This window comes from Kogia breviceps, chromosome 1, assembly GCF_026419965.1.
Source record: "Kogia breviceps isolate mKogBre1 chromosome 1, mKogBre1 haplotype 1, whole genome shotgun sequence".
In the NCBI taxonomy this organism is placed as follows: Eukaryota; Metazoa; Chordata; class Mammalia; order Artiodactyla; family Physeteridae; genus Kogia; species Kogia breviceps.
This window is the reverse complement of record NC_081310.1, coordinates 149,192,733-149,219,100: the sequence shown is the minus strand read 5'-3', so window position 1 is coordinate 149,219,100 and position 26,368 is coordinate 149,192,733. Positions and strand designations below refer to the sequence as shown.

Genomic DNA, 26,368 nt, shown 5'->3' with positions numbered 1-26,368 from the left:
CACCTGATCCAGGTGGGTAGATGAGTGGGTAAGAATTAGGATGGGACTGATCTAGGCAAAAGTTGTCCTTTGACTACTTTTAGGCTGAGCAGCTTTCTTTAGTTTGTTGTCTTGTACTCAGTTCACTTCATCTCTATTTACAGACTCACTCCAGTGAGTTTGTTATTCTGATCGTTTTTGGGCTCCACCTCATTTTAATCAGAAGTCTCTTGGTTGCAAGTGATAAAACCTCAACTTGACCTTATAGACAGAAGGGGAAATTCACTGATAGACTACAGGTTCTTTTTACATAACTGCAGGAAGGGACAGTTGGAACCAGAGACCTGGTGCTGGCAGAGGTGACTCTGCACATTTGTCTGACTCTCTTCTACTTCAAACTGGCTTCCTCAGCATGGTACGAGCATGGCTGTCCATGGCTCCTAAGCCTCTCTGCCAGAAAGGGGCTAGCTCTCTGCCCTTGGGTGCATTTTGGAAAATCTATAGGATGTTCTTGTGCGGTTTGGGTGTCCACACTTGGACCAGTTATCGTGGACAGACAGACAGACATGTTGAGTACCCAACTTTGGGACAGAAGTCAACCAACTTTGGTGATTGTAAGCTGGATATCAATCCCATTATTATCTATTATAAAGAACATTCCCAGTGTCGCCTTTTATGTCTACCCCTCTGAAGCTCCTTCTCTTGATCAGAGTAATTTGCCTGGCCCACCAAGCATTTTCTTTCAGGGGCTCATAGTGCTGCGCTGAGGATTATAACATAACACACACAGAATGTGTCATATCAGTATGTTTCATGAAATGAGATAATCTTTTGGCACTTCTTCCTCAGTCTTCTTATTTAGAGGTCCCCTGTGCAAAGTCAACACCTTAAAATGTCCCAGAACCTCATCTTTGAAGGCACTAAGAGCTCCCTTGGAGCAATCGTTGAGAGATTAGTAAGTTCTAGATTTAATTGTAAACACAAAGGAAAGTAACTCACCCAAGGTCACTGCAGTGGCAAGTGCTATGAATTTTGTTTTTCCTGCCCATGCTCGAAATAAGCAGGTATGCCTTGTTCTGACTTGTTGAATCTAAAAATGGAATCATTATGTTGAGGCCAACTCCTGGGAATCTTGTATCAATTGTTGGGAGGAAGTGAGCCTTTCCCTGCCCCTGTGGTTTACCCCTCGGTTAAGGGCAGGGACTTTGGGGCAAGATGTGTCTGTGTTAAATTCTGGCCTGGCGTATACTTTGTTTTGTTTTTTTTTTTTAATTTTATTTAAATTTTATTTATTTTTACTTTTGGCCGTGTTGGGTCTTCGTTGCTGCGAGTGGGCTTTCTCTAGTTGAGGCGAGCGGGGGCTACTCTTCGTTGCGGTGCACAGGCTTCTCATTGTGGCGGCTTCTCTTGTTGGGAGCATGGGCTCTAGGCACATGGGCTTCAGTAGTTGTGGCACGCCGGCTCAGTAGTTGTGGCTCGCGGGCTCTAGAGTTCAGGCTCAGTAGTTGTGGTGCACGGGCTTAGTTGCTCCGTGGCATGTGGGATCTTCCCGGACCAGAGCTCAAACCCGTGTCCCCTGCATTGGCAGGCGGATTCTTAACCACTGCGCCACCAGAGAAGCCCCCTGGCATATACTTTGGATTCTCTGTACCTCCGTTACTTCATCTCTAAAATGAGGATGATAGAAGTACCTAACACATACGTCTGTTGTGTACATCGACATCTAAAATATGTAACCTGGGCTTCCCTGGTGGCTCAGTGATTTGGAATCCGTCTGCCAATGCAGGGGACACAGGTTCGAGCCCTGGTCTGGGAAGACCCCACATGCCGCAGAGCAACTAAGCCTGTGTGCCACAACTACTGAAGCCTGCGTGTCTAGAGCCCATGCTCCACAACAAGAGAAGCCACCACAATGAGAAGCCTGCGTACCGCAACAAAGCGTAGACCCTGCTCACTGCAACTAGAGAAAGCCCGTTTGCAGTAATGAAGATCCAACGCAGCCAAAAATAAATAAATAAAAATAAATAATTTTTTTTTAAATCCCCAGAAAATTTTTTTTAAAAAATGTAACCTACCTGGCTTGGTAACTGGCAACCATGCTCTGTAAGTTCTAGCAATTGTTTTATCACCATCATGTACTGGCTCTGTCCCTTGGACCAGAGGTTTAAGGGTAATCAGTATAAGAGATGGGACATTGTGGTGGGCCAGATGCTTTTCAGAGCTCTGATTTCATCCTTCCACATTTTTGAGAACAAGATAAGAGAAAGGGAAGGAAATTAATACCTCTTGGGCACCTGCTATCTGCCACATACCTTCACACATATATCATTCAGTTGTAATTCAATATTTCCATAATCATTTCTCTAGTTTCTGTCTCACCAGATATGTACATGTCATAAGTGCAAGACTCCATTAGTCTTTTCTCACAGCACAGAACAGGTGCTCAGCAAGCATGTGTTGAGCTCAACTTTGATGGCAATGCTTCATTCAGGTAGCAGTTACTGCATTCTCACTGTTGGGAGAAATGAAGGTTTCTAAGCACTACTGCTGCTAATAAATAGTGGAACCAATCAGAACCCAGATTTTTCTCGCTGCTATTCCAGTGCCCTTTCTTTTTATTGACAAGTGTAAATGATGAGGACAAGTTCTATGATTAGTAGTACCCTATGTCATATGCAAATTGGGTTTTAAAGTGTTTAGCTTGGGGAAGTCAGCTCCTTTGTCACATTGCTGGTTAATCTGAGTTTAAACAAAGGTAGAATTGCAGACCTCTGCAGTATCATTTTCAAATAGAGGCACTTTTTGCTCTTCCTAAGGCCATTTGATCCACACTAGAGGGAACAACACCAGTGGTTTCCATTTATAAGGTAGTTTAGAGTTCTTATTCTGAAAATTCCCATGAGCACCATTTACTGACTTTCCCATGTCTTTCTTCTCTGTTTTCAGCTGTGATCCTTTAAAATAGAGGCCACAGGGTCACCTTCACTGTGTGCCCTTCCTTTCATGGCTGGCTCTGAAATCCACCCAGGCACATTTATCATTTAAGTTCCTGAACTTTGATTCATTTAGCGTTAGCCCTTTATCAAGCTTATATTCTATTCTGCCATATGTTTAAGAAACAAATAAGACAAAATCAATGATGTTAGTATATGAGAGACAAACACGTAAGATTTTTAAATATATATAATGTTACAAAAATAGTGATAAAATAAATTGGTCATGCTTTGAAGGGGCACCACCCAGGGGCTCAGGGAAGAATTAAGGGAAGAGGTAATTTTAAAATTATTTTTATGTCACATAATCTGTTTAGGAGCAAAGTTTAAAAAAAAAAAAAGAAAAAAAGAAAAAGCTAGGAATGAGGGAGAGGAGTTCTAGGATCATTCTTCCATATGGGGGAAATAGAGAGAATCTAAATGAGAGTTAGTTCTGGTCCTAAAAAATATTACAAGTAAGCAGCTAGGGGTACTCACAGTCTTCCAGGGGTCCTAGGCTGTAGTCTCAGGATATTACATGGTGGGGTTAAATCTCTCAGGTTAGAAACTGATAGGGAATTGAGGAGACAAAAATGAAATTATAACCTAATCTAGCAATAATGAATGGCTGGGCATAATCTGATCATTATCTATTGTATTGTTGCGAATCTGATGGGAGCCTGTTGAAGAAAGTATATCAGGGCTTCCCTGGTGGCATAGTGGTTAAGAATCTGCCTGCCAATGCAGGGGACACGGGTTCGAGCCCTGGTCCAGGAAGATCCCACATGTCACAGAGCAACTAAGCCCGTGCGCCACAACTACTGAGCCCGAGTGCCACAACTTCTGAAGCCCGCGCACCTAGAGTCCATGCTCTGCAACCAGAGAAGCCACCCAATGAGACGCCCGCGCACCGCAACGAAGAGTAGCCCCTGCTTGCTGCAACTACAGAAAAGCCCGCGCGCAGCAGCAAAGACCCAATGCAGCCAAAAATAAAAATTAAATAAATTAATTAAAACAAACAAACAAACAAAAAAGAGTATATCAATATGCCCAGAAAAGAAACCAGGGTGGGGGTGAGAGTGGTGGTGTCAAATAGTACACCGGTGTTCCCCAAAGGAGAAAGTGTCCTGTCCAGGTAATTGTTTTCACCAACCCTATAGCAGAGTTAGGAACGTGGGTTTGTCATAGGTTGATTTCATTTACTATCATCATTAGCATCTTTATTAAATACTTGCTATTTGCCAGGTACCATGCTTAGTGCTTTTCATGTATTACTCCATTTAATCCTTTCAACATCCCTAGTGTATAACTACTCTTATATTTTTCCCATTTTATATATGAAGAAACTCAGGCTTGGAGAGGTCAGATAACCTGCTCAGGATTTCAGAGCTTTTAAGTTTAGGAGCTAGGGTCACAAACTCCTAACACTCTACTGTACAAGTCACACCTTTCCTCTCACCTTGAGATGGCTTACCTATCTGCCAACTGTGTACTAGACCCCCTGCCTGGGTGTCTCTCAGACATTTACCAATGGTCAAGTAAACCCATCCTTTCTCCTATCCAGATCAGTCTCTCTCTGTGTTCCCTGCTTGTCCAAGCAAAATGCATGAGTTCATGCCTTAGAGTAAACCATCATATAATAATTTCCCCTGTAAATTTCCTGTAAAAAAGGATGAGATATGGTGGGAGGCAGACAAGCATTCTGGTCAATTTATCACTGTCATCATTTATTTCAACTTACTGTCCTTTAACTATGCATCAGTTTCACATGTGTTTTGATAGTTTGCGTCTCTCTTAAGTCTGAAGTCTGCACTTCTCCATGGACGTCAGAACTTTTATCTCCCAGTGTCTTTAGTGAGTGTACATTTTTGCCTCTAATTAGATATTTTAAGGGGAAGGAAATTCTAATATCAGGACTTAAACCCTGAAAGGGTTCAAGAAGAAAAAACTCTGGCTAAAATGACCATCAAAAGATATCTGATATGGGCTTCCCTGGTGGCGCAGTGGTTGAGGGTCCGCCTGCTGATGCAGGGGACACAGGTTCATGTCCTGGTCCGGGAAGATCCCACATGCTGCGGAGCGGCTGGGCCCGTGAGCCATGGCCACTGAGCCTGCATGTCCGGAGCCTGTGCTCTGCAACGGGAGAGACCACAACAGTGAGAGGCCCACTTACCACAAAAAAAAAAAAAAAAAAAAAAAAGATATCTGATAAGCTTAAAACCTGACAGATCTGAAAGGGCCAAAAAAGCATTTGGAAATGACAAGCCTGTGTTCATTTCTGAGAGTTAGTCCAGGTGGATGAATAGAACTCTTCTGCCTGGTGTGTTGGTCATTTATGTAGTAGCATCAAGCCCCATTAAATGGTGCTTGACTGCTGAATTTGGAGAGTACAGTTGAGCCTACAGTAGTAATACCGATAACTGGCCGTATCTTTTACATTTTAGGAAGACGTCTCCCAAGTGGTTGGTCAAGGTGTGGTGGCAGGTCAGCAGAAGGCACTGGAATGTCCAGCTGACAGCGTATGTAACTGACCCTTTATGTTTGCTCTGCTTGGATGATGTGTGTTATAAATGGGTTCCAGAAGAAAAGGAGATGGTTGCAATGAAATCTGATCCTTTATTACTTGGCAGGAAGTTAAGGTGTGTCTTTCAACCTGAAGTCAACCCACAACTGTATCACCGATCCTGTGCAGGATGTGTGGAAATATCCTTTGTATGTCTTCCTGTACCAACACCCTAAGCAGGTGTTTAAAAGTGAGGCATCTCTGGAAACACACTTGCACCTAAATTCTGAGAGCCCCATGTCTTACATAATGTCATGAATAAAAATTTTAAGAAGGAGAGTTTGTAGTTTTATAGAATTATAAATGCAATAACAAGTGTTCCTTGTATTTATATAGTTTTTCTTCTTAAAAAACTATAAATTTCTGTCAAATTTTTGTCCTTTTTTTTGTTATTGAACTTTTTTTTTGTGCTGCTAAAATTTACATTATTACTATATTAACTATTTTTATGTTTAAGGAACTATACGTTACTAGAGCTTACAGGAAATATATAGTTCAAACATTGCCAAAGAAAATGCCTTTGTAAAGTATCCAAAATTATATGCTAAAAACCTAAATAAAAACAAGTAGGTGTAGAAAGAACCTTAAAAATGAGGTTCAATTGAAAAAAATTCACTTCAACTGAAAGTTGTAAGCAATTTTTAAAAATTTAGAACCAGATTTTTTTTTACTTTATGTAATATATTTGCAAATAGTATTAATGTGCTAGTACTTTACATACTGCCACTTATCTCAAGACATATATCAAACATCTCTAAAATTTTATAACCATAGAATTTTAGAACTGGGATGAATCTACACATCCTCTGGCCTTTCTTTTCCCTGCTGAAAAGTGAGCACTTAAATATCTAAGTCATTCTCCTTTCAGAAAGTGATTATTACCCTTTTCTATAGCTGCAGAAGAGAAATGACCCAGAGATCATTGGGCAACATCTGCAGTGAAGCTGTGTCAGCTCATCATAAACAACTTCCCAACCATTTGAGCTATGACAAAATAAATGAGATTCCTTATGGAAATGGAATTTTTCATCCCTGAAGGTTTTCAGTCAGAAGCTGGCTGATCATTTATTAATATGTTATCAAAGGACATAAAAATGTTAGTAGCTATTATTTTATTTTTTTTTTTTTTTTTTTTTTTTTTTTTTTTTTTTTTTTTTTTTTTTTTTGCGGTATGCGGGCCTCTCACTGTTGCGGCCTCTCCCGTTGCGGAGCACAGGCTCCGGACGCGCAGGCCCAGCGGCCATGGCTCACGGGCCTGGTTGCTCCGCGGCATGTGGGATCTTCCCGGACCAGGGCACGAACCCGTATCTCCTGCATTGGCAGGCGGACTCTCAACCACTGCGCCACCAGGGAAGCCCCGTTAGTAGCTATTATTAATTGAACTCCTAAGTTGTTCCTGGAATAGTTATAGGTTTATTTATGTACTTTTATCTTCAGTCTCTACAACAACCTTGCAAGGTATAGAGGTATCACCACCAATTTACAGATGAGGACATTTAGGAGGTTGAGTGGCTTGCCCGTGATCACACAGCTAATTAGTGATAGAAAACTCAGTCTGTCTTCTTTTGAGTAGTGATTTTTTTTTTCATATCATGAAGATCTGATGAAGTGTAGACTCTTTCCCCAGAAAAACACTGGTAAGTATAACTTTGATACAACAGCAGAGGTTTTATAGTTCCTAGATTCCCTCTATAAATCTCTTAGAAACCCATTTATCTTGTGTTAAGAATCCATAATTTAACTAAAAAATAAATTTCAACTTAAAAAAACAACCCCCCCCCCAAAAAAAAACACTTGACTGAGCTCCACACCTCTAGTGCCAATTTCTTTGGTCTAGAATGGGGGTTCGAGCATTCATAAATTTTAAAGGCCCCCTAGCAGTTTCTGTTATGAAGACAGGGTTGAGAACCCCTGGTTTAGTTAGGCTGGATGACTTATAAAGTTCACTCCAACGCTGGTGTTCGAATACAATAACATTCAACAGCAAATCCAATCTGTCTTCTTTTTAAAAAAAAAATTTTTTTTGAATTTATTTATTTATTATTTATTTATTTATGGCTGTGTTGGGTCTTCATTTCTGTGCAAGGGCTTTCTCTAGTTGCGGTGAGCGGGGGCCACTCTTCATCACGGTGCATGGGCTTCTCACCGTCGCGGCCTCTCTTGTTGCAGAGCACAGGCTCCAGATGCGCAGGCTCAGTAGTTGTGGCTCACGGGCCTAGTGAGCCACATGCTCACATGCTCACGGCATGTGAGATCTTCCCAGACCAGGGCTCGAACCCGTGTCCCCTGTATCGGCAGGCAGATTCTCAACCACTGTGCCACCAGGGAAGCCCCTTTTTTGAATTTTATTTTATTTACTTTTTTATACAGCAGGTTCTTATTAGTTATCTATTTTATTATTTATTTATTTATACAGCAAGTTCTTATTAGTCATCCATTTTATACACATCAGTGTATACATGTCAATCCCAATCGCCCAATTCATCACACCCCCACCCCCACCCCCTGCCGCTTTCCCCCCTTGGTGTCCATACATTTGTTCTCTACATCTGTGTCTCAATTTCTGCCCTGCAAACCGGTTCATCTGTACCATTTTTCTAGGTTCCATATATATGCGTTAATATATGATATTTGTTTTTCTCTTTCTGACTTACTTCACTCCATATGACAGTCTCTAGATCCATCCACGTCTCTACAAATGACCCAATTAAAACAAATTTTTTATATAATTTTTAAAGGTTACAGTCTACAAATCCAAGTTTTCTAATCTTTCATACTTGGTAGTTTGGTTTTATGTCAATGGATAAGTCATGGGAGCTATGTTCATCCATCACCACATCTACCAACAAGTGGTCTGCCTCTAAACATATGTTTGTTTCACTTGGTTTCTATGGACTACTTCCTTATTTTTTCAACCCATATCTATTAGAAACCTACCTAGTATGCACAATGAAATGGATGCTACATGAACTGGGAAATAAAGGGCAACAAACATTCCCTGCTGTTAATAAAAGTCATGATGTAATGATGACTGTCTCTTGTGCTTTTCTGTTTAAAAATTCACACCATTTTTCATAAAAGAACTCTGTAGCTGGCATTTAGCTTTATCATCAATTTTCTTTCTTGAGATTATACAAAGGGAAGGTGACATAAGTACTGTGTGAGTTAAGATTATGTTCAATTGCTGCAAGAAGTTTCTCTTTTACATAATGGTGTGGCTGTGATCAGTTTGAGGATGACATGGTGTCTCCATGGTGTCACAGACCCAAGCACCTCTTATCTGATTACTGTACCATTATTAGATTACTCTACCATCCTCAAACTATAGCATTCATTCTTTTGGTCTAAGACTGCTGCTCCAGTTATTACCATTGCATCCACATTTCATCTAAAGAAGGGGAAGGCAGGACTGTTCTCCTTAAGAAAATGACCTGAAAATTGTACAGTTCATGTTTGTTTACATTCCATGGATCATAGACTAGTCTGTGGTCATGTCTGGCTTCAAGGAGGCTGGGAAGTGTGGTCTTTAGAGTAATTGGATATTTAGGTGGTTCCATTGTTCAGTTTTCTCATAGTAACCCCTAGTTTGTCATTTTTTCACTTTCTTTTTAAAATCACTGAAAACATATATTCAAAAAAGTCTTTTTAAATAAGTGTACAGTCATTAGTAAATGATGGTGATAGGAAAATTGCAGAGGAAAAAAAAGAACATCAGTAGAATCATAACCTAGCAACTGTTTGATAAACACTTTAAACTTGCAACATTCTTCAAATGCTGACTTTTAGTCCTACTTCTTCCTCTAATTAGCTGTATGATTTCAGATGTCACTTGACATTTGTGTCTTGGTTTCTTTATCTGTAAAACAGAGTAATATTGTCTAATTCTCAAGGTTACTCTCATGATTAAATGAATTCATCGATATAGAAGTGTTTTTGAAAACTGGAAAGCACAATACAGATATACAGTGAGTGGTATTGCTTTTCTTGTTACATACTGCACAATGCCTTGTATTGAGGCATAGACTTCCACTGATGGAATCTTAAGGTGTTATTGTTCTGGAGCAGTTACCTTGATCCTATTTCTGGACTCCAGGGACAGCCTGGTGCTTCATTGCCTCCACGAGAATCTTCCAGCTGGGGATGGGTTTCCTGGCTAACTACAAATTCAGAAGGCAGGCCAGGTCACTACCTATATTTCTTAACTGCCTGTTAAGCAAGCATGGAGTCCTTTTGGTTTTTCTTCATTTTCTAATACTAATATTCATTAGAGATATTATCACCAAAATTCAGAATTACAAGTGAATTTTCCAAAGCCTGCACAGCAAAGGTCTCTGTACCTTCACTGAATTACAGATTTATTTCCTACTCTGAGTTTCCATGTCTTCAATTTTTCTCTCTGCATTCATTCATTCATTCATCAAACATTTATTGAGGCCCTACTATGTTCCAGGCACTGGGAATCAAAGGTGAATAAGCATTCTTTTAGGTGAATTGAAATGTAATCACGTACCTGGGTTTATTGTCTCTTCCTAACCCTAATGCTCAATTAACCTACCTCATGCATCTTTGACTATGTTAATATGTCCTGAAAAGTTGGGCAGTGTCATGTGCTCAGAACATCTGCAGCACAGATTGTTTTTCACTAAGCACAGCACAGATATACAGACTTCACACTGATTTCATCATGTAAAAATGCTTCCTGGCCCCAGCTTCATGCACAAACCACAAAGATAGCTTCTATCCTTCCCTTCCTTGATCCATCCTTCACCAAAGCATTTTAGATATAAAGTTAAATAGGGAAGCATGGGGAATGGGACAAAAATCATCCTAACTTCCCCATGCCACCTCTCCAACTCCAAATTTTCAAGAGGCATTATTGGAGTGCACCATTGTTTTGGTAACAATACACCAGTTTAAAAGTCTTCTCCTCTTGTTACCTCTCTCCTCTCTTTGACATTCATCTAATTTTCCTTTCTTTTATAGGCCGGCAGCCGAATGAAACAGCAAAAATATTCAACGAAAGTCTCCTTCAGTTCACAAGAGATCCCTTTAGCACCAACTTCATACCATTCAACAGATGCAGACTTCACAGGCTATGGTATGAGTCTTTCTCTGAGCAGAATTGAATCCACTCATCAAACCTTAGAAAAGGAAGGGATTGTGATGTCCTGAGGAGAGCACTGGACCAAGAGTCAGGAAGCCTGGCTGGCATCCCTGCTCTACTTCCTGAGCTTTGGGACTTGGGCAGGTTACTTTACTTCCAAAATCATTTTTCTCATCTCCACTAGTGGGATTGCCTATTACTTATTGAATATAAAAGTAGTAGGAAAAAAAAGGCTCTCAGTAAATGCTACTTGAATCTGAGGCTTCCAGATTATCCTCTTGTCTCCCCAAAATATTGTGTTTAGTTCATGAGTAATGTCTCTTAAAAATCACATTGAACCAAATTGCCTTGCGGATGTCGATGTAAGCTATTTAAAGACTTGCTTTTCAGTGCTTAAAGAAATTGATAATCACTTTCTCTCTTTGAATTCCTGGATTGAATTATGCTGACTAATGGTTGAAAATAGACCTTCAAAATGAATAATGAGTATTTCCATTTTGCTTTTATGCAATGTAAGTCAGTTTTAAAAGAAGGACTATTTAAAACACATGCTCACCAGTGGTAAAGCATAACCCTGCATGAATTTAGCAGACCTGACACCTTTATGGTATTTGCGTTTTACATATTTTTTCATGAATATTAACTCATAAAAAATTTATGAGTCAGGTATTATCCTAAAGCACTAGATTTTTTACTAAAATACTTGACGGATGTGGTCAGCAAACTATGACCCCTGGGTCACAGTTGGCCCACCATCTGTTTTTATATGGTCTGCAAGCTAAAAATGGTTTTCACATTTTTAAAAGGTTGAAAAAAATCAAAAGAATGTTTCATGAAAATTATATGAAATTCAGATTTCAGTGTCCATAAATAAAATTTTATTGGAATACTCATTTGTTTAGGTATTGTCTATGGCTGCTTTCACACCATAAGGGTAGAGTTGAGTAGTGGCACCAGAGCCTGTATGGCCTGTAAAGCTCCAGATATTTACCATGTGGCCTCTTACCAAAAAAGTTTGATGACTCCAATGTAGACCAATTGAGTTTTGATCATATATATCCCATATCTTTACCTCTGTAGAAGAAATTAATCATCCCACAATTTAATCTGTGGAAATTGTATTCATTCAGCCATCCACTTACCAAACATTGATTGGGGGCTTGGTAGGAGTCAGGCTTTGGGCTGGATTCTATGAGAGAAATAAATACCAAGACTGACCCAGGACTGGCTGTAGGGTGAGGCAAAAGCAGAGGAGGGAAAGAAATGCCTCCCCCAGTATCTCTTACTATGTCTTCTCTCCTCACTCAAGAGACTAAGCTAGTGATTTACATAAGGAGTATAAACTATTTAAAGCATCCATGAAACTATGACACTGTCATACATTGTTTTTATTGGAAATTAGTGAACAATGTAGCATCAAATACGTATGTTGCCCAAAGATCTAGAGTCAAATTAGGTTTACGATTTACTAGCTTTCTGATGCGGCCTTTTAAAATTGTTGCCAAGGTTGTGTCATTGTTACACAAGAGGCCATTCGATTAATAAATTCCATGTGGTCAGGAGCGGCACCTATATGAAAGCCACACAGGGCCAGTCCCTGGGCTGAGCACCTCAGGCATGCTGTTTCTTTAATTCCTCAGACAGCCTCCTGGATAATGATCACGTGCATTTTTCTGATGACGAATGAGCCTCAGCTGCACCCACTATTAATTTCCTTCTTGGGAACTCACATCCACTTCTGTACCACCCCGAAACTTGTGCCCTTTGGTCCCGAAGACAATGATTATCGCTGAGTCAGAGCAGAGCCCTCACAGGCTTATCTAGGGCCTGTGTTCTTTTGTTTTCTACCAAGTGTCAGCAAACTTCTTCTGTTAAGGAGTCAAGGAGTAAATATAAGGCTTGTGGGCCACGTGGTCTCTCTTTTGCAGCTACTCAACTCTGCTGTTAGCAGCCGTAGACTAGGTGTAAATGAATTAGCAGGGCTGTGTTCCAGTAAATAGACATTAAAATTTAAATTTCATATAATTTTCACATGTGTTGAAATGTTATTTTTCCTTGGATTTTTGTTTTTCAGTCTTCTGAAATAAAAACCATTCTTGGTCCTCGGGCCATGGTGTACTGGCCCCAACTTGTACAGAGGTCTGTGGATCTTAGCTTGGCCCCTGTGCATTAGCTGCAGCTGACCAGCAGATGGGGCCCTTTATTATCAGACCTTTACCAAATTATATCACCGTATAAGAATCAGTACTCATGATGATCAAGACTAGTTGTCACAAAAGATGACGTTCTCTAGCAAATATTATTTGTATAAGAGTCTCTTGAAACTAACATTTTGAATGTCTGGATTTTTCAGTGGGCTAGGTTTGACTGAAGATGCATATGTGTTAATATTTTTTTTCCCCCCAGTTTTTAGAAAAACCCAGTCTAAAACAATGATTTTTAAAAATAAAACAGCAATAACTCTTTTCACAAGCCTTTTCAGTTATGGACCCAGCAATTAATTCTACAGTGTTGTGTTTATAACACTTTTTTTTTTTTACTATGTATATATTTGGGGATCATTTTTTGGTGATTGTTATTCTCAGTTGTGTCATACTTAACTGATTAGATCCTTTATACATTTTAATTCATATGATATGCTCTAATTGCAAGTACTTAAGCACTATTTCTTAATTAGTATTTTATAACTGTAGCTCAGAATTTATACCAGTCTTTATTCTCATTATAACATATACCTATATGTTCTTAATCATTTAATCAACTTAAATTTTTCCATACCAGTTTTCATGGTATATTTTAAGATTTAAAAAATTTCAAGTATAACTAAAATGGTTGATCATGTGGGTTAGTGGTAGCTATCGTTTTAATCTCAAAAGTGTCATAGGAACGTCATGTTTCATCCCCGGGTGAATGGGCAGTAGTGACCCAGCTTTTCACTTCATGGTGCTTGGGAGGAAAAGAGTGAAATGATAAACACATGTAAACGCTGCACTCCCCGAGCAGTGGAGTGTGCAAGCTGAGCTGCATCTCCTACTTGCCAGTCATTCCTGTGTTCAATCCTACTCCAGGTGGTTTCCATGCTCCTATGTCAGTGGACCCTGCCACGTGTCCCATTGTTCCTGGCCAGGAAATGATTATCGAAATATCCAAGGGGCGTTCAGGGCTTGGTCTCAGCATTGTGGGAGGAAAAGACACACCCTTGGTAAGTTTTTAGAAGTGAACTATATCCACTGGCACAGCGTTAGATGCTGAGCCTTATTATGGCCTTGGGTCACTTCTGTGGAAGACTTGGCTTTTTCATAGTATGTTAAGTATATGAACTATTGTTATTATAATCATTATCATCATTATTATTTACTGGACTGCCACATAAAAGTGTACATCAGTTACTCCACTCCCAAAATGTAGGCTTGGCTTTATTTTGACCATGTTCACGTCTCCTCGTAATTTTTTTTAAATTGGTCTAGAATGTTAATTTTTACTTGGATGATGGATCTTTGATTATTCAGTATTTTGATTGTCACTGATCAACAGTGCCATTAAAATGTAAAACTTCCTGGGCTTTGATTTACAAAAATGTGATTAATCAATGTGCATGTATTACTTGAATAAGTAATACATGCACATTATGCAAAGTTAAACTGACACAGAGAATATAAAGTGAACGGTAGATCTCCCTCCTATCCTTTTGCCCTAGCCTTGCCCTTCGACCCCACCCCTGATCCCAACCAGGGCCTCCCCCTAGAGACAACCACTCTTACTAATGAATATGCTTTTAAATGAACATTTTGGTATTTCTTTTGCTTATTTTATTTGGTAAGAAGTAAATTGTATATGCCAGATTTACAGTTAAAACAAGTATAGTATCAATAAAATAGTTCTTTCCATTTTTGACAGGAATATAATGTTTCTGTGTTAGTACTGTTGGAGGGGGCAGGGAATCCTGTTCTGTTTTTCTGTAATGAATATTAGTCCCCTAAGGCACTAGGCAACTCAAGAACAGCATAGGCTGCAGAAACCAGGGTCTTACTGCTTTCTCCATGTTTCCTGGTCGTGCTTCTCCTCTCTCCTGCTCTCCAGACTGATCTAGAGAATCCTATGTTTAGTTTGACCCTACTAGTGAGCTACCTGAACCTGAATGTGCTCAGAGGCTGGTGTTTATTTATTAAAGGATTTTATTTCCTTCAGCTCAATTAAAGTATTGTTAAAACTTTTCTCCAGGGTTCAGGATAATTTATTTCCTGAATTACTCTGGCTTGGCCTGTGCAGGCAGGAACTGCTGTGTGTAGCGTCCCGTGTGCACTGTGACGTTTTCATCAGCTTGGGTGGAATTGGGAACACCTGGAGTCAGCCAGCTCAGCCAGTTTTAGCTCCCAGCCCTTTCATGGGTCTTTGGCTCCTTAAGGCCCCAGAACTTTTCTACTTTGTTTGTTGTCTGGCTTGGAATGCTCTCTGTTCAGCTTTTGTCATTGAGGAAAGGGGCAAACTCTTCCTTAGAAGCTCCCCTTCAAGTGGTTTGGTCTAGGTTATATTTTCAAATTGTGTTTTTAATAATGCCTTCTAATTATATGTGATCTGGCCTTTGAACTGTTCATAGAATCACTTCAGCCATCCAGCAAGCTCCTACTGTACCAGGAGGTAACACGCCACCAGTAGAGGACCAGACCAGTCTTACCCAGACCCACATGCATTCCAGCCTCTTAGACTCTCTCACCTCCCCTCAAACTGCTCTCTTCTTGCACTACCTACCCGCCCATCAAGATTCAGTACCTCCTCCAGCCCCCGCCCCACATCTTCCCTTGCTTCTCCAGCCTCCATGATCTCTCCTCAGCTGATCTGGGAGCTGATGGCTGACCAGCCCTTTCCTTTAGCTCTCAGCCATACTTCCTCTCTACCATTCCCATCTGGGGCAGGTTCCTTAACCTCTCTATTTCCTGATCTATTAAAGGGGACTGTAATACCTTGTAGAGTTACCAAAAGGATCAAAGAGATGACCTTAGCCTGGTGCCTAGTACATGGTAAGAAACTGCACATGACATGTGCCTTCTCCAAGCCTCAGTTTCCACACATACTAAGTAAGCCCAATAATCCCAACTCACTTGGTTGTGGTGAGGATCAGAGACTTTGTAAACAGTAGAAAATTTTATGTATATACATATATATCATTGTTCTACGAAGGCCATCGGGGTAGTTTTCAGAGACTGCTGGCTGACCTTGAACGTTAGAGATGTCTGCCTCCCATAGCCTGTTGCCTTATTTTCCCAAAGAGATGTTCTTGAATAGTAAATAAATTGAATTTGTATAAAGTTCTATTTGAAATGAACCAGAGAAATTAAGCTTTAAGGAAATTCTTCAGTGAATTCTTTCATAAAGAAAAAGTCACCCTCTGATTTATTTGTTGTAAATATACGTCTCTTAATAATTGGTTAAAATAAGACAGCACTAGATTTCCCAGAGGGAATTGGAAGACTTTAATCAGCGTGTCTGGCCTAGCTGAATGAGTCTGTTGGCTGATTTTTTTTTTTTTCCTTTCGTTGTTATCGATTTGATTTTTGTTTTGTGTGGGTTGGTTAGATGTGCCTGTCTGCTCTTGGGTCTTTAATACTAGGTGCATTTGTGCTGCTGGCCACCAGCTTGAGGGCTTCCACTGTTTGACATCACCTTCTGCATCCTGCATGAGAGGCTGTTTGAGAAATACTGTGCTCTGCTTCTCTTGCTACCATGAGGCAGCCAAAAAAAATTCTTTAAGAGCGTCTTGAGGTTCATAATATATGGTTCTGCCTTTTGAGACTACAAATTCCATTGTCCTTGGAAGGATAAGTACCACTTAAAAATGAGAAATGAGACACAGCTTTTATTTCCTAACCTCAGGTACCTCATCAAAAGCTGTAAGTTAGACTCACAAGTAATATATAGGCATGATATTTTGGTGAGGCTGAACAGGAGGTGGGTGGAAGGCGCTTTAACAAATAAAACCATTGTTTACCACAATGAGGGTCTTTCTTTTTTCCTTTCCCCTCCGCCTGGCTCCAAATTCTGATATGGGACACATAGCCTAATTGACACTCCAGGTCACTTTATCCAATCAGGTCCTGGGAGTGCATCCAGCCAGCAGGAAGTTAGCAAACAAAGACGAGAGCATATTAAAGGAAATTGTGGACAATGTTGAGATCCACTGACAGAAGCACCTTTGCACTTGCTTATTTGCATCCTGATATGCATCCTTATTTTAGCTCTGGTGCTGGGAAAGAGCACATTCTAAGGGCTGGTGATCCTTCTTAAGCATTTGCCCCAAATCCCCCCCAACCTCCCCATGCCCAATTAGGGTTTCTGTGCCCTCTTTGTCGTGTGTCCAACAGATTTTTTTTTTTGCCATCTTTAGAGGAATTAAGCCTCTGGGACTTGGTCTTGACACCACATCAGTTCTATCTGCTATAAATAGTTTCTCTGGATCCAAGACAGGTGGTTTCTGAGATCACAGAGGGAGATCTCACTTAGCATCTCATTGTATTTTCACCCAGTCATCTAAATAGACCTCTTAAAATACCAAGGTAATGCTGAGGGTGACCCCCTTGGGAAGGTTGAGGAGCATACCTGGACCCAATCCTCAACGACAACCTTTTCTTCTGTTGTTTTAACCATATGATGTGTCCCCAGGTCTGCTTTTGGTGAGTGTGGCTCCTCTGATAGAAAGCATGTGTTTCAAAGGCTGCCCTTGCTTAGTGCTGAGGATAAAAAAATTGAATGAAATAACCCTGCCTTTAAAGAGCTCACACACTCATTTAAGTTGATCCTACTGCCTTTAATGTTTGTGGTCTATATAGGGGATCAACCAATGAAAAATCCTAATAGGGACTGTTAAAATAGGGAATTTCTCTGGAAAGTGGAAAAAAGTAAATCTGTAGTATGAACTTTCTAGATTTAATTAATACAGGCTAGTTTTTATGTGTTTCTCGTAAGCAGGTGTCTTAGTCTCCTTAGGCTGCTGTAACAAAATACCACAGACTGAGTGGCTTACAAACAATAGAAATTTATCTCTCACAGTTCTGGAGGCTGGAAGTCCAAGATCAGGGTGCCAGCATGGTCGGATGAAGGCCCTCTTCTGGGTTGCAGGTTTCTTGTATCCTTCCAGGGTGAAAGGAGCAAGGGAGCTCTGCAAGGGGGCCTCTTTTATAAGGGAACTCATCCCATCCATGAGGGCTTTGCCCTCATGACCTCATCACCTCTCAAAGACCCTGCCTCCTTTGAGGAGGGACACTAGGATTTCAACAATTGGATTTGAGGGAGGCCCGCAGCCAGGAAACCAGATAGGGCACATTACATAAAAGAGATCGTATATTAATTAATATTTTTAAAATTTCCTTCCATCCATCTATCTAGCCATCTTTTCCTCCTGTCTCCCTCCCGCCCCCTTTTTGGTCTTGGAGTGGTAATTTGCATGAAATCCTGTGGCTCAGAAGACTTGGCATATTCTGCCATGGACTCTTACCTCTTATGATGCTTGCATCATATTTCTTACACCTGTCCTGGAATCCCTCAATGCCCCCTTCTCAGAAATGTTTGCTTACTGACTAGGAGTTTTATTTGCAGTGTCCTTAGAAGAACTAAAATATGGCTCTCCAGTGTCATTTATTGGGGTTATTTTATTATCAGCCTTGGAAATTCTAGAGAAGAGAAAGAAAAACTTAAATATTTTATTTAAGCATATTGGCAGACTTGAACTGTTCCTGGGATTGAGCAAGTGAAGTGAAGAAAGAATGAGGAGAGTTGCTCCAGAACCCTCACTCTGCATTTTCCTTTCTCTGAGTACCATTGTCAAAGGTCCCAGACTATAGACAGTGTTTCTCTTAAACCTAACAGGCAGCATAGCAGAGTAATGATGCTGATTCTGCAGGCTCAGAATCCCAGCTCTTTAACTGTGGTGGGACCTTGGACAAGAGACTTAACCCTTCTGAGTTAAATCTGTTTCTTCCTTTGTAAAACAGTGGTGATGACCACCAAATCTACCTCTTAAGGTTGGCATAGAGATTAATTAAGATAAAGAATATTAAGGACTTTTCCCAGTGCCTGTCTACACTGAGTTCAGTTATTATTAAGTATTGTTAAACATTCGTCTTAAAGTAGATCCTTTGCTCCCTTCATCTGTGTGTCTTTAGTATGTTTCCTGCACATTGAGAAACATGACTCTGTTTCTAGATAATTAGCCATTTGTTTTTTAGCATCAAACTTTTAAAAAGTGATTCAGGTACTGTTCTTAATACAACAATAATAAACATCATCTCATTTAACTTTCACAACAATCCTATAGGAGAAGTTATCCCCATTATCCCCATTTTATAGGTGAGGAAACCGAGACACAGGTAAGCGAAGTAACTTCTCCAAGGACACAATACTAGCAGTTGGTCCAGTTGGAGTTTAATTAGACAGTCTGACTCAAAAGCTGCACTGTTGGGGCCCCTTTTCTAGCACTACCACTCTGTGTCATCAGCCTTCACCTGGGAAAGGTGAATCCATCTTACCCACCAGACCCTACGCTCCTTGAGAGCAGACCTGTTTATTTTGTATCTTTGGTACCCCATATAAAGCCTTGCACACTTAAAAATATGACTCTAACCAGTCTCATTTTACTCACTCTGAATTCCAGCCATGCCAGCCTTTTTCAGTTCCTTTAATGAGTCTTGTTCCCACCTGATGCAAGGCTTTTGCACATGCTGTTAGGTCTGTCTGAGTGCTTCTCTGACCGGTTTTAGCTATAGCTAGAGTATTCTGTTCATTTCTGGGCATAATTATGTGGTTGACAAGAACATTGTTGGAACCACATGATCTCAGGAGGAATTGAACAGACTGGAAAAGGGAAGACCAGGAAGGACAACAATGACTTTCTGCAAGCATGTAAGGTTATCTTCTTGTGGATGAAGAATGAAAACAATTCAGGTGCTCCCAAGGTGCCCAGTGAAAAACAGGTTTCACATCATTTTAAGGAAGAACTTCCTAAACATCAGCTGACCGAAGATGGCATGAACTGCCTGGGGATAGTGAGTGCCCCATCTCAGGAAATATTTTGACAAAGGCAGGCAGCCACTCTGCAAGGATATTATTATTATTAGACTTTGTTTTTTAATCAAGGAGCAACATTTACATTTATAAATCCCTTTTTCAAAATGATAGTATAAGAAAATTCATTCTCCTCCCAGCCCCTTTGCATTCCTATCTCACAAATTTCTTAAAACTTCAAAGTCCTGAGTTTTTTAAACTAGAGAATAAGGCATAATTATTGTTCTGTTGTTTTGTTTTAGGGAAGCTATTAATTGTTATCACTTTTGGAAAGGAAAGTTCATAAATATAAGTCCTATTTGTTATACTGGTATTCTTCTGGGTCCAGAGATAAGCTTATCTCTTTTCAAGAGGAATGCAGTTAGACTAGGGCAATTGTTTTATCTTTATATTTTTGGTACCATCCTGTTGTAAATGAGGTCAGTGGATTCCCTGGATAGATTGTAAAATTTAGATATTTGTAGTATTAAAAAGGCCTGGGAATGTCATATTCAGAATCTTGTCATTTCTCTCCAAGTTGCACACCTTTAATTTTTTTCACCACCTGATTTAGTACCAGTTTAATTCATTCTTATTAAACAAAAGTTCTCTAGGGCAGGTCCATTAGCAAGAAGCATCAGGATAGAAGGACTCTCCCATTTGGACACTATGTGGCAAAGTTCTTCCATCTAGAAATTGACATGAAGAATATCTGTCCTTTAGCTATAACCATGTGTCAGGTTCTGAAGTGACCTGATTTAACACTTCACCATGCTGCATACCATTGTTTAGCTGTTACAGCTTCTGACCATTTAACAGTAGGACTGTGGCAACTTAAAGCACTAGATACTTTTTAAAGTAAGCAGAGTAGAAAACTATTTTACATTTGATTAAGTGTTTTATCTTGCTGTTCTCCTTCAAATGAACTTTGCACACTCTGTTTCCTGAGGAGCATGGTTTGCTTTGGCGTGTAAACCTCCAAAGCCAAGTTCCTTTTATTGTTATTGCTTAAGTCATATATTTTTATACAAAACATCTTATTACCTTAGTTTTATTTTAAATCAAAGCAGAGTTTGCAAAAAGTCCATGAATCACACTGAAAGAATGTTAATGAATAGTACCTCTGAATTTCCAGATTTGGGCGTTTCTGATCTTAAAGAATATAACTGTAAGCAAAAATATTATGCAAGCTGAGTAAAATTTAGATAAATAAGTACCAGATGGAACTATAGGGACTTATAAACTATAATGCAAATATTATCCCATTTCCTTAAACCTATATTTCAGTATGAAAAATTATATTCCTATTGATAAGTATCAACTTTTTGCTAAATCAGACTTGGCAAAGGAACTCCATTTTAAGTAAATACAAAACAGTTTCTTTTCTGAGCTTGAAGAGAAAGCTTTTCAAAGTCTTAAAATGTGAAACATTTTTATATATTCAGAGCAATTTTTTTTTTTTTGGCCATGTTGGGTCTTCGTGGCTGCACACAGGCTTTCTCTAGTTGCAGCGAGTGGGGGCTACTCTTCATTGTGGTGCGCGGGCTTCTCATTGCGGTGGCTTCTCTTGTTGTGGAACATGGGCTCTAGACACGCGGGCTTCAGTAATTGTGGCACGTGGGCTCAGTAGTTGTGACTCATGGACTCTAGAGCACAGGATCAGTAGTTGTGGCACACGGGCTTAGTTGCTCCGCGGCACGTGGGATCTTCCTGGATCAGGGCTCAAACCCATGTCTCCTGCATTGGCACGCGGATTCTTAACCACTGCGCCACCAGGGAAGCCCTCAGAGCAATTCTTATATTAGCTATTTTATTGCTGTGATTTTCATTCCACATTTTAGTTACCTATAAATAGTGTACAAGAATTTGCAATCCCTGAGTTTGAGTTTTAGGATAGCTTACCTAGTCCATTGCTTTGACACACACACACACACACACACACACACACACACACACACACACGCACACACAGATTGGTATTATTGCTTCCTGTGTAACTGATCATTTAATCCTTACTTTTTAAAAAAATTAATTTATTTATTTTTGGCTGCATTGGGTCTTCGTTGCTGTGCATGGCTTTCCCTAGTTGTGGCGAGCGGGGGCTACTCTTCGTTGGGGTGTGCGGGCTTCTCATTGGGTGGCTTGTCTTTGTTGAGGAGCACAGGCTCTAAGCATGTGGGCTTCAGTAGTTGTGGCTCACGGGCTCTAGAGCGCAGGCTCAGTAGTTGTAGCGCACGGGCTTAGTTTCTCCGCGGCATGTGGGATCTTCTAGGACCAGGGCTTGAACCCATGTCCCCTGCATTGGCAGGCGGATTCCTAACCACTGAGCCACCAGGGAAGTCCCTAATCCTTACTTTTACTTTTATGTCAAAAGAGCCTCTATCTATTGCTGATTTAATGCTTATTTATGTTATCTATAGTTTATTACGTGAGAATATTTCAGTATTCCAAAATTATAGGTACTGAACACTGTGATCCATTTTCCTTCTCTTTGAAGGGTTTGGTAGGTGCAAGTCTTCATACCCTACCCCAAGCATATTAGAATAGATGAATAAATTGAGATTAGGATATATATAGACTCTTTGTTTCTTTTGTAGCAGAGTTTTATGGGGATTAATTGAAGTCTTGACTGTGTTCTGAGATTCTTAGAAAATCTGTGTTGTGAACTCTATTTAAAAGGGAGCAGAATAGAGAATCCAGATTTTAAAAACTGTGATTCCAAGTATGATAGATAAGCTCTTTTGACTCTTGCTGACTTCCCTTCTATAACTGTAGCCCCTTCAGGTTTTCTGAACAGAAACAATTATATATTCATTCTATGAAGTTGGCAAGCAAAACTACATCAATTTGATAAATACTATACTTCTTCTTAAGTAATACTCTTATTATATTCATGGTGGGAAAGCAGTACATTAAATGTACTCTGAATTATAAAATTGTTAAATGAGAAAATAATTGTCTTAGAACAAAGGAAATAAGATAATTATTGACTATATTCTGCCTCGGGTCCTGCATGTTCTTATGAAATATTGAAAGTAACGTCTTAACCTTTTGCTTCTTATGAATCGATGAGGGTATGCCAAATACTTTTTGCATCAAAGAAGGGGGAAAAAGGTTCTTGGTTTGAAAGTAGGGAAGATTAGCTACTTTGCAACTTGTCTTGTTTCATCTTTGCATTTTACCTTTGTAATTAATTCAAAAAATATAAATCCACAAAACACATTGAGTTATAAGCATAATAACACATGCCACAGCATAAGAAAAATGCATTAATTCTTCCCACCCTGGGTTAATCAACCCACTGCTTCAGTGTACCAAGGACAGCCAAGAGCTGCCTTTGTCCACATGAGTCCTGCCATCTCTATTACAGATAGCATATGTCTGCATTTCTACCTTTATCAGCTTTCACATTAGGTTTCCCAGTTTTGTTGTAGTGAAGTAACACCAGGGGAAAGCAACAGGAGGAAGTACGGTCAGTTCTTATTCATGGTAATTATGTTATATAAAGTTGCAGCAAACACTGAATTAATGAATACTAAACCATTGCTTCTAGAGGAAAGACCAGGGTTAGATTCCTCCTCCAAACCTCTGGTCACAGCATTTTTAACCAATGATAAATATATAACCTTGTTTTATGTGTGTTTCTGATTAAAGATACTTTATTCAGTACATATTGTTGATTCATTAACATTGAATGGCCAACAGCTCTATAATTCATAATCAAATGAAGGTTGTCTAACACATGCAATTTCTCGGCAAGGCACATAACAGCACAAAAATGCGAAACATGTGGCACTAAGAAGACCCTTTAAGTGAAGCTTGTTTCCAGTATGAGAGCCGAAACAAGAAAGCATAATGTTGCCTTGTTCTATCTCAGCTAGGAACAAGTGAATCAAGCAACTCAAATTTTTCACCACTCTGCTCGTGTCCGCAAATTACCATTAATGCACCAAGAGCATTGATTTGGGGAAGCAGGGGAATTTGCAAATCGGAATCCACAAACAATATGTTTCAACTTGATTGAAACAGAAAAATCAAAATATTTGGGAACAGGACTCTTGTAGTCTGGTTTACATCTTGTTGGCATTTGGATGGTCCATTGGACTTAACCCTGAACAGTCCATGACTTGAGAAAAAATAACCTAAAATGTCCTTGTTGCATAATCTTTCTTGAAAAGAAGCAATCAGTTATATTGTAGGATCAGCATTATAACAAGAAAATTAGAAATTAAAAAGATGGACCAAGACTGGTGTCATTCATCCTTAGAGTTGTGAATTTTGATCACTCTGACATATATGTATTCCTTCCTTTATGTGCCACATGTGCCTCTTAAACCTTAGACATATATGTATTGGGAGCCCTCGTTAGCAGTTATTTAACATCTCTTTGGCTGACACTTTGTTTGACATTACATATATAATCTTATTTCATCCTCAAACTCTAACAGGTAGGATTTCTGAGTTCTGTTTTACAGAGACAGAAAAACTGGTTCAGACAGGTTAATTAACTTAGTAGAAATATCACAAACCTATAAGTGGCAGAGCTAAAATCTGAACACAGGTTTATGTGGCCATAGCCAGTACCATTCCCACCATGTGTTGCTGCCTTCCATTGTTGACAGGCTGGAAGATTCCTCTGGCTGACTTGATAAAGTCTGTAGTAGATTAAAATTGACCATAAATTTTGTGCAGCTTTTTCAGATTCCTCGAATCTGAGCTGACCCATCGACTTGCTTTGACCAATAGTAGTGAAAGTGGCATTGTGTGGCTTTGAGAGTCCTTACAGCTTAGCTCTTGTCCTCTTGAAATACTGCCACCTGGAGAACAAGCCAGGAGTGGTCTCCTGGAGGATGACATACACCATACGGAGAGAGCACTTGGAGGGACAGGGACCCAGCCATCCCAGCTGAGGCCCCCGCCAACATAACTGCAACCTCATAGGAGAGCCCAACTGACACAACGTAGAGCGCAAGAACTGCCCCGCTGAGCCCAGCCCAAAGTGCCACCCTACAGAATTATGAACAAACAAGTGGTTAGCTTTCGTTTTAAGCCACTACGTTTTGCAGCAAAAGATAACTAATACAGTCCGACCCAGCCCCCATATCTTTCTGATCTCTCTTAGCCTATGAGAGTTGCTATTCTTCTGGTCTGTCATTTAGAAGGAGGTCTTGGGCTTCCCTGGTGGTACGGTGGTTAGGAACCCGCCTGCCAATGCAGGGGACACGGGTTCAAGCCCTGGTCTGGGAAGATCCCACATGCTGTGGAGCAACTAAGCCCATGCACCACAACTACTGAGTCTGCGCTCTAGAGCCCGTGAGCCACAACTACTGAAGCCCATTGCCTAGAGCCTGTGCTCCACAACAAGAGAAGCCACCGCAATGAGAAGCCCACACACCACAACAAAGAGTAACCCCAGCTCGCCACAACCAGAGAAACCCACGCAGGAACGAAGACCTAACGCAGCCAAAGATAAATAAGTAAAATAAATTTTTTTAAAAAATAGAAGGAGGTCTTATTCCTAGGCAGGACCTAAGCATCTATGTAAAATAGAGGCTTTCTCTGCTTTGCTCTGCACACGGTATGGGTTCATCAAGGTCTAAAGTTTTGGAGCTAGAATGACTTTAGAAGTCACATAGTTCAGCTCTGTGCTTTACTGATGATGATAAGTATCATGAACAAAGGGGTTCTTGCAGAACCACTTGCAGAATTGGCTACCGCAGAGCTGTCAGAAAATGAACTCCTCTCACTCCTAGTCCTGGGTCCTTCTTCCACACCCTACTGCCCTTTTTTTTTTTTTCAAACCACTTTTTGCATCAAAGTGCAAATCACGTTCTAATTGAAATATAATAGGGAAGCTAAGTTTTTAAAGATGTGGTCACAAAGGATTTGGGATAGAAAAAAACATATTCTAAAGATACTCCTCCATTTATTTATATAAATACAGTTTGGAGCCCTTCAACTTTGCTAAAAGTGAGATATCCTTTAGCAGTTGTAACCCACACTTTCTTTTTAAACTGTCTAATGGCAGTAGACATCACAAATCAGTAACTTAATACATCCACATGTGTTTTTCAGCGTGGAGTTGAATGTAGTTTTGGTTTGCACATTTTACTACCCCCACTGTATTATCACCTCTCATTGGTTTGGCTTTCCTGCTGAGAAAGTGGTCTACTGTATAGAAGACATGTCTGTATGATTTCTGAGCAGTGACAGCCATAGAGGGGAACTTTATTAAATGACATTTAAAAGTAGCATTAATCCTGTAAGGCTGCAGATCTGAACCACGGTTTCTTCCACAGACACAAAAAATGCCCATTTTATATATAACATTTTAAATTCTTCTTTTAGTCCTCATAGGTCTTTCTTGTTAGGAGGGATTTTTTTTTCCTGTAGAGCAAGAAAAAAGGATGTGACACTCTTTTTGGATCATCAGTAAATATGTTTTCCACCTAAATGTGAAATTTAATGTGAAACTTTTATGTGGTTAAAATGTCCCTTAGGAGTGGGTGCGGGGGCTTTTATGAGTATGACAAAAATTGGATTTAATTCCAGAGCAATCCAAATTAAGTAAAATGTGCCTTCAAGCAGTAAAATTAAGCCATATGTACGTATTCCTTTATAATAATGTCTATTATACAATTCTTTATCAAAGTTTTGCCCTAAAATGCTTGTTAAAACAATCCACTGATTATCTGGAAATGAAAACTATAAAATCTC

At 39.9% G+C, this 26,368-nt stretch overlaps 1 protein-coding gene across 3 annotated transcripts in view; it reads left to right on the top strand.

Annotated features, from left to right (window-relative positions):
* PATJ (PATJ crumbs cell polarity complex component) overlaps nucleotides 1-26,368 on the top strand; it is a 353,889-nt gene that overhangs the window by 275,949 nt on the left and 51,572 nt on the right. For all 3 annotated transcript variants that reach the window (XM_067006873.1, XM_067006872.1, XM_059083193.2), the window contains exons 32-34: nucleotides 5,396-5,470; nucleotides 10,498-10,612; nucleotides 13,687-13,820. In XM_067006873.1, coding sequence (XP_066862974.1) covers nucleotides 5,396-5,470; nucleotides 10,498-10,612; nucleotides 13,687-13,820 — 324 coding nt within the window. The remainder of the gene's footprint in view (nucleotides 1-5,395; nucleotides 5,471-10,497; nucleotides 10,613-13,686; nucleotides 13,821-26,368) is intronic.